Source organism: Lagopus muta, chromosome 2 (assembly GCF_023343835.1).
Source record: "Lagopus muta isolate bLagMut1 chromosome 2, bLagMut1 primary, whole genome shotgun sequence".
Lineage (NCBI taxonomy): Eukaryota > Metazoa > Chordata > Aves > Galliformes > Phasianidae > Lagopus > Lagopus muta.
Window position 1 is genome coordinate 50845410 of NC_064434.1, and position 14437 is coordinate 50859846.

At 37.8% G+C, this 14437-nt stretch overlaps 1 protein-coding gene across 7 annotated transcripts in view; it reads left to right on the forward strand.

Moving 5' to 3' along the window:
- Nucleotides 1-14437, forward strand: part of NCOA7 (nuclear receptor coactivator 7) — an 84796-nt gene that overhangs the window by 62985 nt on the left and 7374 nt on the right. For 5 of the 7 annotated variants that reach the window (XM_048934962.1, XM_048934963.1, XM_048934961.1 and 2 more), the window contains 4 exons: nt 1323-1507; nt 2912-3978; nt 5510-5678; nt 13860-14007. In XM_048934962.1, coding sequence (XP_048790919.1) covers nt 1323-1507; nt 2912-3978; nt 5510-5678; nt 13860-14007 — 1569 coding nt within the window. The remainder of the gene's footprint in view (nt 1-1322; nt 1508-2911; nt 3979-5509; nt 5679-13859; nt 14008-14437) is intronic. The other 2 variants (XM_048934965.1, XM_048934967.1) reach the window with 2 other exon arrangements.

Genomic DNA, 14437 nt, shown 5'->3' on the forward strand with positions numbered 1-14437 from the left:
TTACAACTTTAAGCTAAATTTTAACTCTTTCCAGATCAGTGTTTCCAAATGTGACCAGGTTGATTCTCCACTTACTCTAATAAAAAGGTTAATATTGCACAAGATCTTTTCTTTCTTTTCCTTGGAGCCATTCTGGTGACATATGTGTTCTTGCTACGAACACAACTGGGATTGCAACTCAGAATTTTACAGCGGCCATTTTGGGAAAGAGGGCATAACGTTTGTGCAGTATCTTGGTCCTACTCTCAAGGCTGCAATAGTTTAGCTGTCTACTTTCTATACCTGCTGTCGCTGACTCCAATTTCAGGTAGATGTGTCTGCATGTTTGCGTTTTCAGGTTCTCTGAAATTGATAATTCTGGCAGTTCTAATCTAATCACATGACTTTTCTAAGAATAGTTTTACACTTCACATTTTTTATTTCTTTTTGCCTGAAGTGGATGTGGACTGTATTTAATCACTCAGCAATTTCTGTAGTCTCCTATTTTGTAGAAAGTAGTGGAGGGCTACTTGATTTCTTACACGTAAATTAGGGCAATACTGTTGCATTTGCTAAGTGCAAAGGACACATACTGTTTTTTGGCCCTGGGACTGAAACAGCCATTTGCAGTCAAAGTAGTGGAATGCGTGACAGTTTGAAACATGGTCATGTGTCAGAGGTTGAATGCTGGATGGTTACTGATGCAGTCTTTTATCAAATCGGTGGCTAGGTCATGTTTTAGCAAATTAAATGCATCTTCTACAATTGTACAAAATATGCTTGGATCGGTGGTACCAGGGAAGAAGTGACTTCATAATAGGTATTTATGTGTAGAAGCTTTCTGCATGTACCTTTTGGAATTCCAGATCAAGAAGATTTGGAATTCAGCTTAGCACAGTAACCTTGACATTTCCATGATGAAGACTGCCTTCAGGTATGCTAGTTTCATATAAATACATATGCTGTATGAGACTGGCTGTAGCTCAGATTAATTTGTTTGTTTGTTTTTAAAGTTCTGTTTTGTCTGAGGCTTGTTAATAGTCTGAACTCCAGCTTGTAGCAGTCAACACTGAAAGTTGAATTGTTCAGGTGCTCTTCCTTAACAGACATGAACTTGAATGTCACTAAGAAATCTTTTTCTTTACTCTGCTTATGATGTCTGACTTGATGCAATTGGAAAAATGTTTTGTTATCAAACATTGTATGACAGGGGTATAAAAAAGGCAGGATAGAGTTTTTTTGTTTGGCTGAATTTATTTTTTTTAAACTAGCAGTCAAAAACCTTGGAAGTTATGATAAGTTAATTATATTTGGTATGCTAACTCTTTGTTCTTCTACTTTAGGGTGTAGTTGGAGGAGTCATGATAGTAACTCCAAACAACATCATGTTTGATCCGCATAAATCTGATCCTCTGGTAATTGAGAATGGCTGTGAAGAATATGGGCTAATCTGCCCCATGGAGGAGGTTGTCTCTATAGCTCTCTACAATGACATCTCTCACATGAAAATTAAAGATGCATTGCCATCGTAAGAAGTGTTCTTTCCTGAACTTATTTTATTAAATTTTCCGTAACAGTCATAGAAAGGAGGTGGGGGGGAGGTTTAATGCAGCAGAATAAGACAAACTGGGAGAAAAATGCCAGCAAATGAATGATTCATGTACGTTCTTTTGTTTACTTCTTAGACTTCAGTGGCAGTAAAGAGAAATGGGTTGTGAGTGTGAGAATGCCAGTGCAAAGAAGGCCAGTTAAAAAAATGTTAATTAAAGCATTGGTGTTGTGCCATGGTTGGGCTCTTGCACTGTCTGGTCTGTAGGAATATTTCAGTAGAATTGAAAAGAGTTCAATTTTTGAACCATTTGATGTGTTATTGGGATACTTCTGAGAGGGCTGGTTGTAACTTTTGAAGATAACACCTTCAGTGTCTCTTACAGGACTTGTAAAAATATTAATTTGTAGAACATTTCCAGTTCATAACCAATTCAGAGGAGTTTTGGTAGTTAGAATTTGCAACACATAACAGAGTTCTGGGCATGGAGAAGATGTTAGTTTAATTTACGTGTAATGTAACCACTGCTGAATTTTTTCTAAGCAAAATTTTGTCCTTATGGGCAATATTTACTTCCTAAGTGAAATTCATCTATGTTTCTCCATTTTCTTGGCTTAAGAAAAATTTTCTAGGTGCTTGTTTTATCTTCATTACCAGATTGCCTACTAAGTAACTTCTGAGTGATGAAAATCTTCTATTCTCATTCACCTCAGACTTTTTAGCAGTAAGATGGAGCTTATGCAGTTTGCTGTTGTCTGCTGGTTTTAAGAATTTTCCATTGTAAAATGTTTGAAATGTCTTGCATTAAAAATAAATCTGTGGGAGTCTGCATTCAAATAATATAACTCAGTGCTGGATAAAAGAAAAAAAAATGAACTGTTGCCAGTTATGTTTGCAGAAAGCATATTTAAACAGCATATATCTTATCTGTGATTTGCTTTCTTCTCAAAAATGCATTTTTACTGACTTGGGAAGCATGAAAAACATTGAACTACCAATGAGCAGAGCCTGACAGTTGTCAAGTGTGGAAAGTAATAATGCTACTATGATAAATGAAATTCCAGTAGCTAAATACATGTCCAGTTTTTTTGGTTACCAAGTTTCTGATAACTTGTACGTTTTTAGTATGTGTGCCATTTCTTCACCTATGTCACATAGTCTGCAAAGTGTTCTTCTCATTTTAGTTTGGTATTTTCCTTTCCACATTTTTTTTTCTTTAAACTCATTCATTTCTACTGGTGTATGTTTATTTTGGAGAAAGTAATTTTTAGTTGAGTTTCAAAACTTAAGTTGATATATTCATTTTTTTTTGATTTTTTTCTTTTTTTTCTGTTTCCATTATTCTTTTAACATCCTATGTACATCCGTCATTTTACCTGGCAGTGACATACCAAAGGATCTTTGTCCTCTGTACAGGCCAGGAGAATGGGAAGACCTTTCTTCTGAGAAAGATATCAATCCTTTCAGCAAATTCAAGTCCCTTAGCAAGGAAAAGAGGCAACAGAATGGTGATTCACCCAATGTTCCAGGTGCCAAACAGATAAATCCTTCAGATAAAGAAAAGTCTGCTGATTTTGAAGTTCTTCAGTCATCTGAGAGTACGGGCTCAATTAAATCAAAGTCACTGGAATCTTATAATAATATCACTGCCACTGAACATTTGGAGAAGTTTGCTGCAGATCCACATGTCAAAGAGCTTTCTGAAGAAAAAAATGTTACAGACATCAGAACCAAAGAGGACTCCTTTTCAGGAGGAAGAGGGGATGATTTCATTGATCTGGAAAAGGTGCCATCTCCTGTGGATAGAGGGTTGGACAGGAAAATCTCATTAATGGAAGGCTTGTTGGCTGACCCCAGGGAGTTGGGGAGAACGAAGCAGCAGGTAACCAAACCCACTACAGAAGTCCAGGAGCACTTCACAGTTGATTCCTTGGAAAAAAAGGACAGTGTTGAACCTAAAGCTGATTTAGACTTAGAGCTATGTGAAAAACAAGATGTTATTCCAGAAGTAAACAAATGTGTCAGTTCCCCAACAGGTAAGGTGGATACTGCATTGGACACTAAGAAAGAGCTAGAGAAAGATAAACTTATAGAATTTTATCTCAATAAAGATGGGAGTGGGTCTCAGTCATCTGAAGACTTGCACAAGGCTGAAATCCAGAAAGGTGAAAACAATAAAGCAATTGGTATAGACCTTACACTTAGCTGTTCCAAGTCCCAAGCTGATGAAGTCCATACAGTTAAAAGTATGGAGCTTGATTCCTGCTGTGTTGGAAGGAAAGCACCTTCATTAGAAGGCAGCGCAGCAGCAGCAGAGGAAAAGGATCTCAAAGAGTCTCTGGACTCTTCATTAGTACCAGCTATAGACAAGACCTGTCAAGAAACACAGTTAGACAATCAATCAGAGGTCAGACTGTGGCTGCTGCAGAAAATTCAAGTGCCAATTGAAGGTAGGTCTCTGGTTATCCTTGTTTCCTCTGAGACTTGGACAGCATTATGACGGTAACCTTTGCATTGATATGCTTCTGCTCTGAATTTCCTCTTTGTATATATAATGCTTGGTCTCTTTTTTTTACTGTTGTATATTATAATTTTATATTTGATGATATTTAGAAGAAAAAAAATGAACCTTCAGGCTCACTAAGTTTCTAGTTTAATAATTAGCTTATGTGCTCGTTCCATATTCAGCAATTACTGTTTATATAAGCCTTATGTCATGTAAGCTTTGCTGCTGTTTACTGGCTTTAAGAACAGTAAAATGTCATCCAATTAGAATATTGACAAAGACACATCATTACATAGGAGTTGTCACTGCTTATCAATAACTTCTGCTTCAGTGAAGTTAGTCAATGTATTTCCAATAGAATCTAAAGTACTGCATTGTTATAAAGAGATCTTGACACAGTATTTTTCTGGTATCTTTGCTATGGAGGCCTCTAGGGAAGTGATAAATAGGAGTATATGTACAGTCTTACTTATCCTTTTGTTTTAATTAGTGATTAATTTATTGTGAATAAAATTTGAGAAACAAAATGAAATCTTACTTTAAGTAGCATTTTAACAGATTGCTGTTTCTACTGCTACTCAGGTCATCTGAGCATGAGGCCATCCCAGAGTTTTAGTTTAATGAGCTAATGGGCATAATTCCTTGATTTGTATGAGATAGCGGAGGACAATTCAAGTGGAAGTCTTTATTTTAAAAACAGTTGCTCTTAAAATAATTTTTCTTTTCCCTGTGTCTCAACAGTTGTACTTGGTGATTGTTCTTATCACCAAAAAACAACAGAAGATGGCTGTATGTATATTCCTAAAATGGCTGTAACAACGTCAGAGTGGTTGAGGTTATCATTAAATAAACAACTTTTTTTTATTTTGTCAAATAGGCAATTTAAGGAATTTAAGCAACTATTACACTTTACCTGTCCCACGCAGACAAAAGATTTTGATATGGCTATCTGACCACTATGGCTGAAGATCTGATTGGGCTTGGTGTGTGTGAAGTTACACTCTGGTGGGATTGGTTTCCTGGACTCATTCAAACACTGGGATAGAAATGAGGGATCTAGCCAGAGACAAGCCAGCAACTGCATTACCCTTTGCCTGTGGTGAGGTTTGTTGGGCTGGCTATGGTGACAGAGGTAGTCAAGGTCTTCTCTTCCACTGTCCCCCCTTCCTTGCTTTGTGTCACAGTTTATACCCAGTCCAATCATCTCAATGATTTAATTTACAGTGCTTCTGTACTCAGCTCTACAACTGAGGAGGATACGGTCCTGAGAAAATGGAAATAAATAACCACACTTTAGAATGAGCAGGGATTTATTAAAGCAGTTTGGCTATTAAATGACACATTGGGTTTAATTCAATGCATGATAATTTGTAGTCTTCTTTTGTACAAGGTTATCAATCTCTGTGCCGATATTTTATCAACTGTAGTAGTTGTACTGTCTTGTAAACAGCTCATCTCTTCTGTCTCTTGTTCAGATATGCTTCCTTCAAAAGAGGAGAAGAGCAAGACTCCTCCAATGTTTCTGTGCATTAAAGTAGGCAAACCCATGAGAAAGTCTTTTGTGTCTCAGAGCACCACCGTGTCTCAACAGTACAGTAAAAAGATAAAGCAACCAGAGTACTGGTTTGCTGTTCCCCGGGAAAGGTAAGCTGCAGCATGTAGTGTGAAAACACATCTGCATCTTAATTTTTAAAGGTGTAATGCTTTCTGGAGTTGAATTTGACTTTCCCTTTGTGGTCTACGGTATAAAATGCAGCAAGAATTCTGAAATGGGGAGGGAGGTATCCTCATTTTATTGCATGCCAGAGATATAAAGGAATGTGTTCCCAGTGAGAAAGAGGGCATCGAGTGCCATATGAAGGTTGGAAAGGGTAGTAGTATACATGCTCATGATAAAAGCACCTGGGGATCATCTGGGTTTTGGAGGAAATGGAGAGCAGTGGAGCATTTGCAGGGGCCAAGGAATGCACTGAAGTGCCAGTGTTAAAAATAGGTACTTCATGTCAGCGAAGGACATAGAAGTTTCTCTCTTTTCCACTCTAACTAAATGGGTGTGACTGTTTCTACCTTCAGAGGCATAAAATAAAACATCTTTTTGTGACTAAGTGCCCTTGTGTGCTCCATGTGCCCTTATGTAAAACAAGTAGTACTGTAGGGAAAAAAGAAGTTAAGGCCTGTGATCTTCCATATAGATTATTTTTCCTTGACTATGAGGAATCAAATTGCTAGTTTTTCTCTAGCTAGAAGGAAGACAGAACAGCTCTCAGGTCTGCTGAACCAACAGAGGAAAATCAGTGATCGCACTTCTGGTGAATTAGATGCTAGGAAGAATCAGAATTGATATGCAGTCAATTTTTCTTTTTAAATAATTTTTCTGAATATTTTCAGATTTGTAGAATGTATATTAATTTAAGTGTTTATTTCATATACATTAGAAATGAGTGTTTTAAGCAGACCAGTAGTGTGGAACTTGCTGATACAGGGAGAAGGGGGAGAGGTTTAATCCAGCCTAGAATGTGGCCTTCAGGAGTGTTGCTGAAGGTAGCTTTGGGCTTGCTTGCTATCTGCTGGTACTCAGCTCATTAGGGATTTCAGATGTGTGGGTTTAGAAAATTCTAGTTTGGATTGTAACTACTTCAAGGAGTTGAAGGGGTGCTGTAATATAATACAAGGTCAGTTGTTGCTTTGGAGATAGTTTGTCTAATGTTGAAAGCTGGACTAATGTAATCTTTTATCCTCTGTAAAAGCTAAATCTTAAACTTCTTAACACACTTTGAAAATGGCATCTCTATTTGTCATTTTATAAGCAGAAATTTTCAGGTTATTGAGGGGATCTAATTCATATATAAACATTGATAATTGGTTTATACATCAGTCTTCAGAACAGTTAAAGTCATTTCTGGAGTGAGCTGTTGCAGTATTTGGCCATGTTGGCTGAAAAGACAAATCTTTACTGTCAAACCTGCTGCTTGGATCTGCAAAATTAATGGTGAAAGCATTAAGATTGAGTCATTCTTGTGCTTTTTACACATGACTGTTTTAACACCACATTGGTGCTTAAAAGATTGCACTGAACTTAGGACAAAAATTAAGAGATTCACTCCATCATTTTAATGCAGGAGATACATTTGCCTAACAAGTTAGTGTTTTCTTTAAAGTCTCAGATGCATCCTAAAGCAAAATAGGGCTTCCTGTTCACTCATGGCACGGCTTGTGCTAGTATTACATAGTGTGTACTTGGTGTTGCATCTTGAGAGAATCATGAAGAACAGATCACTTGGGACAGATCTGCAATGTATTTTTGATTCAATATATCAAAATAACGTAATAAATTAAATACAATTCTGTATGCAGAGTATAGTTATGTATGCAAGTATCACAAAATTCCTTTCTTGTCTTACTGGCCTTGAAGCAACATAAATAAAACATTTTCTGTTCACTATGGTTGCTGTAGCTTGTGCAGTGTCTTCGTATTTTGTAGGAATTTAAAAAAAAAAAAAAAAGAGATTGTGAAGAAATCAATGTGCATATCAGTATCCACTGCTTAAGTTAAATCTTCTGATTTTCATTTTATTGTGTTTTTCTATGACCTCTTACTGTTTGCTGTTAAAATGGCTTCTGTAATCAGTTGTGAAAATGGCTCTATTTTCACCCTGAGCTCCATAATCTGCTGTTCCCAGCAGATTTGCTGCTCCTTGTGTAAACAGTCTGTGGCTTTCATGTCCTTGGCAGGCTTATGATAAAGCTGTGTGGTAGAGGGTGAGGGACACACAAGGTAATTGTGTTGGTTTGCTTTTCTTTGTGTTTTATGACAACTTCCCGAAACATTAATACACAGAAAAATGTTAAGCTGGTATCCTTTATAAAGGGTATTAGAAAATCTTAAATCTTGTTTTTCTTTTGCTTGCTGTTCCAGTTCTACTCTGATATATGGCTTCACAGTGCACTGAGAACAGTCCAGTGTCACTCATGACCCTGAGCAACATCGCTGCATTTATCAGTGACTCTAGGACTACTCTCTGCAGCTTTGCTTAATCACAGAGTCATTTGCCTTAGCACGTAATGTGGGAGATGGAAATCTCTGGTTGCCTTACATAAAGATTACCTAGACTCAGGCAGCTTCTCATCACATTAACTGTTCCCCTGAGCAGGGAGGCACTCACTTGTGCTTTTGGACAGTAATGAGGAGATCGATTCTTTTGCTGAGAAGTCTTGCAATGGGTGTAGCTTATGGTGTTAGAGGGTAAGTGTGTGCTCTTATGGTTTATTTAAATGGGTATTTAAATGGCATGTAGATTTTTCTAGCTTACTAGATTTTGAGCAGCAGTGGCAGGTGAGTAATTTGGTAACTCAGAGATTTCCTCAAGCTCTTCCAAAGGAAGATGTATTGTGCTGGGACAACAATAGCTACATGGAATTTCTTCCTTTACAAACTTGCATCCTAACAAATGATTTCCTCATTTTAGCATTGTAAAGCTCCTCAGGCAAGTAGTAAGTCTTTTAAATCTTATTAGAATCGTTTGAGTTGGAAGGGACCTCTAAAGATCATCTAGTCCAGCTCCCCTGCAATGAACAAGGACAACTATAGCTAGATCAGGGTGCTCAGTCCCAGATCTTTAATGCCTCCAGGGGTGGGTTATCCCACCACATCTCTGGGCAGCCTGTTCCAGCATCTCATGACCCTTACTGGGGGTGGAAAAAGAAAGTCTTCCTAATATTCATCCTAAATCTATTCTCTTTAAGCTTGAAGCCATTTCCCCTTGTCCTGTCACCACAGACTCTGCTAAAGAGTCTGTCCCCTTCTTTCTCACAGCCTCCCTTTAAATACTGAAAGGCAGCTGTTGGGTCTTCCCAAAGCCTTCTCTTCTCCAGGCTGAGAAGCCCCAGCTCTCTCAGCCTGTCCTTGCAGGAGAGGTGTTCCATCTCTTGGATCATTTTTGTGGTCCTCTGGACGCACTCCAACAGATCTGTGTCTCTCCTGTACTGAGGACTCCACATCTGGATGCAGTACTCCAGGTGAGGCCTCACCAGAGCAGAGTAGAGGAGCAGGATCACTTCCCTCAAACCTGCTGGCCACACTTGTTTTGATGCAGCCCAGGATGTGGTTGGCTTTGTGGGCTGCAAGGGCACATTGCTGGCTCTTGTTCAGCTTCCCCTCCACGAGTACCCTCGGATCTTTTCAGCAGGGCTGCACTCAATCCTTTCATCTTCCACCTTGTATTGATAGTGTGAGTTGCAACAACCCAGGTGCAAGACCTTGCCTTTGTAGGGTTTGAGCCTCATTTCATTTTTTAAAAACTCATTTTTTGTCTTTGCTTCCTGCCTCCTTGATTTTTATAGATTATTGTCTTTTTGTTATATTGGAAATCTTATGAATGCCTAAGCATACAGTAGTGCTCCCTGTCTAATCCCTGTCACCAAAACAAGGATCTCATCTAAACTGTTTAGTTGTGAGATTCCCATTCTGATTAATGAAGGGATATTTCAGCTATTCCATTATATTGAGGACATAGCAATAACATTTCACTACCAGTGTTCTTGTACATTTTTATTCACTCAATGCTAGTTTTATCCCAGTCTTTACAGCTGCCCCAGTATTTTAGGTTTTACTGAAGTTGTCATTACCTACTCAGACTTATTTCCCAGCTCTTAAAGCTTTTAGACATAGACTACATGTGTAGGGATAACTTAAAACCAACTCACTGAGATATCTTCTCTTTAATATAGTTCTTAGCTGCTATACAAACATGAAGTATTTCATCATCACCATTATTGAAAACTTTCAGATAGCAGTTGTATTTTCCTCTTTCAAATGACTACTGGTACTTTAATGCATTACTCTTATTAAGAGTATGGCCAATACAATTTTTAGTAATCAGGCTTCTTCATGAAGCACTTAAAAATCTCTAATACTTCTAGATTTGCTGTTCTGATCACTAAAATGAGTTTTCTACTGAGTTCGTATTCTTCACTGTAAACTTTTTGTTTTACATTTGTTCCTATATGTATTCAATACCACGTATATATTTGTAAGATTATTCAGTTTCCTTTTAACTTATATGCAGCCAAGGGTGTTTTTTCCCAAGTTTTCCCCTTTTTCTTTAATTGGGGTTTCATTTTTCATTTTTTATTTGATTTCCAGACATATATTTTTTTTGATTATTAACTTCAGGTTACAGCTGTTGGTCCTTTCCAAATAGTTTGCTTTATTTTTTTTTAATTTTTTTTCTATTAGTACATGATACAATCATAAGCATGCGATCACCAAAGCAGCTACTGACATCTGGGGATACATTCTTTTGCAGCTGTCAGGTTGGCTGTAAGAGAGTTTCTCAAGCAATGATATTTCAATCTAAAAATTGTTTTCAGTTCTTTTTGGCCGTAATGTCATGTTATGAACAGAGAAGGATGCTCTGCATCCCCTTTCAGAATTGCCTCACTTCTGCAGTGTATTTTATGTTGTTGCTTCTTAAATCTGGAGTGTCTGGATTTACTTAGCATTTGCCCATGTGGAGGAAAACTTATTTATAGATTACGTAAAGAAACTGAGCTTATACAGAACCATGGGGCCTGACAGGAAATACTCTTGAGTATACTGAGGCAGCTGGTTGATGTTATTGCAAGGCTGCTTTCTGTCTTCCTTTGAAAGGTAATGATAATTGGGAAAGATCCCTAATAACTGGAAAGATAATTACTGCAACTATCTTCATAAAAATCAAGAAGAATCTCTGAGAGCGTGGGCCAGTTGGCTTCGTTTCAGCCCCTTGGGCCATTATGATACAAGTCCTGATGGAAGCCATTTCCAGGCATGTGGAGGTCAAGAAGTGATCAGAAACAGCTGTTATAAATTTGCCAAAGACAAACCATGTAGCTTTTCCGTGTTGAGACATTAAGCTTTGTGAACGAAGAGATAACAAGAGGTGTTGTTAACCATGCCCTCAGTAAGGGTTTCACTACAGCCTCCTATAGTATTGTTACGATTAAACTAGAGAAAAGAAGTCTAGAAGTCTAGAAGTCTAGAAAAATTGGACTGTTCTACTCAGAGTTTATAGCTAATCTAAATGGTAATCAAGTATGAGTGGTATTCCTTAGCAATTAATCCCATTTAATGTCTGCATCCTTGATGAAGACGAGGGGATAGAATACATCCTTATCACTTTGGAGGGTGACACCAAACCTGGGCAGTGTTCGTACATTGGAGAGCAGAGCTGCTGTTCAGAGGGACCTCAACAAGCAGGTGCAGTGGGCTGACAGAAATGTCTGGAAGTTCAAATGCAAGGTTGTATGCGGTGGGTAGAACAGCCTCTCTGGGAATCTGGGGACAGATGACCTGGGGAGTGGTTCTACAGAAAAGGAGATGAAGAAATTGAGAACAAACTCAACATAAATCAGCCAGTATCTTCTTTGAGGTAATGAGTGCTTTACTTCTTGCTGGCCCGCATAATGGAAGAACATGGTAAGCAGTTTGAAAGTCATTATTCTCTTTTTTAAAAGATTTATCCAAACCCTTTGCAGATGACATGCTGCATGCATCGGGGGAAATTCTGATTAGATGCAAGAGGGAAAAAAAAAAATACATGGCATTGTTTGTATGTGGAAGAAATTGCACAGAGAGGCTGTGGAATCTGTTGGAGATTTTCAACACTGCAGATGAGCAGTCTGCACAAACTTGGGAATTAGCTCTACTTTGAGCAAAAGGTAGACGAGATGTTCTCCAATGGTGCCTTATGACTTAAATTTGTTCTGTGTTTCTGAGATAAAGACCATACTGCTCTCCTCTGCCCATCTACATGAAACTACTTTCAGATTGGTCTTGGCCAGATAACAGCAGCTTCTAGTTTTATTGTTCTTATGTAGGGATTTGTAGGAATTAAGTAGGTTAGCTTTAGACTAGGCTACTGTACATTAAATACACAGTGCTTGAGCTAAAAGTCTCTTCCAATTAAAACTCAAATTAGTGAGAAGATTATCATACTGCTCTTTCTGAAGCATCTGTGAAGCAAGCTGAGAGGAATGGGGCATACTGTGTCAGCTACTGATGTGGGAAAAATGCAATTAGGGGAAAAGATCTTATCTAAAATTAGATGAGGCAACTTTCAGAAATATGTTCCACAGTTCACAAGTTTTAGATCTATGCAAGCTAGTAAGCAGTCACATGGCTTCGCACAAAAAAGGGGGAACCCTTAACGCTGTGGAGTGTGACCCTCTTTAGCCTCTTCCAGCAATTACTGGCTAGAGTAATCCTGAAGGCTGATTCATTGTGCATTACTACCTTGATCCCTCTCTCTTGCTGCAGAGTTATGAACAACAGCTGAATTTTTAACTTTTTATATTGATGTTAGCTTTGTTGCTTATTTGTGTCAATAGGAAGCTGTTGATGCCATAGAAAGTAGCGCTGGGTAGAACTGCATGTTGTTGTATTCTTTTAAAATGTTTCACAGATACAGTTCTTTTGATAACAAAGAACTTAAATTCAACTATGTCATCTAGTAGCCATACACTATGGAAATGTTTTGTGAATGTGCAAAGAAGAGAAAAAACTAATTTGTTCCCTTTTTCATGATTGGGACATGAAGCAGAAAAGTCAACATTTTATACTTTCTGAGGGTAGTGGAAATTGGAGCCAAATTTCATGAGGTCTAAGTGAGTCAAGCCCCACAAATATTTTACTTTAACTAGGAATTAATGTGGCTATCATGAGCAGACAACAATTTTAGGACTATCAGTTTCTGCAGTTACAACTGACAGCAGACTGTAGCTCTTACTGGTAGAAGCATAGAACAAAAAAACATAGACTCAATTGTAAAAATCTGTGGAATAATATTTATGAACAGAATCCAAAAGTGCAGGAATCCAGGTATTTTAAGGTTATTCTTATTACGATAATTTTGCATATACTGGAAGTGCAAGTAACATGACGACGTATAAAGTGAAGGTGTCTAGGATTCACCAGGATTTTAATTCTTTTGTATTGATCAAGGAATTGCTAGAGGAATCTCTCTGGTGAATAACTGAAGAAAGATTCAGTGTCCTAAGTATTTATTATCTGTCCGTCTGCCCTCTTTAATTAGGGTTTGATTTCTGTTGTCCATTCAGTTTCTTGGACAGTGGTCCACTATAACGCATTCCTGTTTGGTTTTGCGTATGTTCATTTTAATCTTCAGAGCTATGTGGATTAAAGGAATATACTAAATAAATTATTTAATTACAATGTTTTGCCTCTGTTCATTATGGATATTGTCAAACAACATCTCTCTAAAGAAAATGTACTTATGCTGCTGATATCACTGACAAAGCTGTCAGTAACTGCTCCTTTTCATAACTGTGACAGGATGAAGAATTCTTTTGTCATTAGTCTCTGTGAATTTTAGAGGTCAGCAAGAAATGCCATGTAGAATTTGTTGGTGATGCGTAATGGCCTGTTTTACTTAGAAGATCAAACTAATTGAAATGAGATGGTAGCGTTTTTCTTCCTTTCTCTTGGATTTAACTTCTATGAAACATGTTTCTAATACCAAACAGTTGATGGTTTTAATATGAATTGTATGGGACTAGACAAGCCAATTAGTCTTTCCATAATGCTTTCTTTGCGTGTATGGCAAAAGGAGAAAAAACATATGACAGGGAGGGAAAGCAGAGAAACCTGGAAGTACTTCATGTTATTGGGCGGAAGGAGCTTCTGCTGTGTGTGAGAGTATAAGTACGCGAGTACGCAGTGCACGTGGTTATCCCCTCTCTGTCCCCATATGAAATCTCTGTACTACATGATATTGCCATATTCATGGGTCACTGAAAAACTGTTGTTTCTTACTTTTCTGTTTACAGGGTGGATCACTTGTACACGTTTTTTGTTCAGTGGTCACCAGAAATATATGGGAAAGATGCCAAAGAGCAAGGTTTCGTTGTGGTAGAAAAGGAGGAGCTTGACATGATAGACAACTTCTTCAGTGAGCCCACTACTAAAAGCTGGGAGGTGGGTGCTTGCTGCCACTTCATGAACTATGTATATGTCAATTGTGCATGCACTGTTAAGAGTCTCAGCACTTGCTCTTTTGACAATTTTTACATTTCTTTTTGTAATGTTTTCTGCTTCACATAGGAACTCTTCCAAGACTTGCAGCGGTCACATAAATGTACTCATCTTCTTTCAGTATTTTTTTCTTTTCTTCCCAGAAACTGCAAGCAAACAGATAAACAGTTTTCTGATTTGCCACCAGTGCATACTATGCACCTATTTTGGCAAATGTGATGTTATCCTTTTGCAAAGCTATACAGCTGTATGTTGTCAGCATTGCTAAATCTATATTGTATTTATATACTATTAATAAATTGTCCCAAAAGCACATGTACTTGTGAACACCAGCACAGACTCCTATGTGCTCACTGAAATGGATTAATATGAG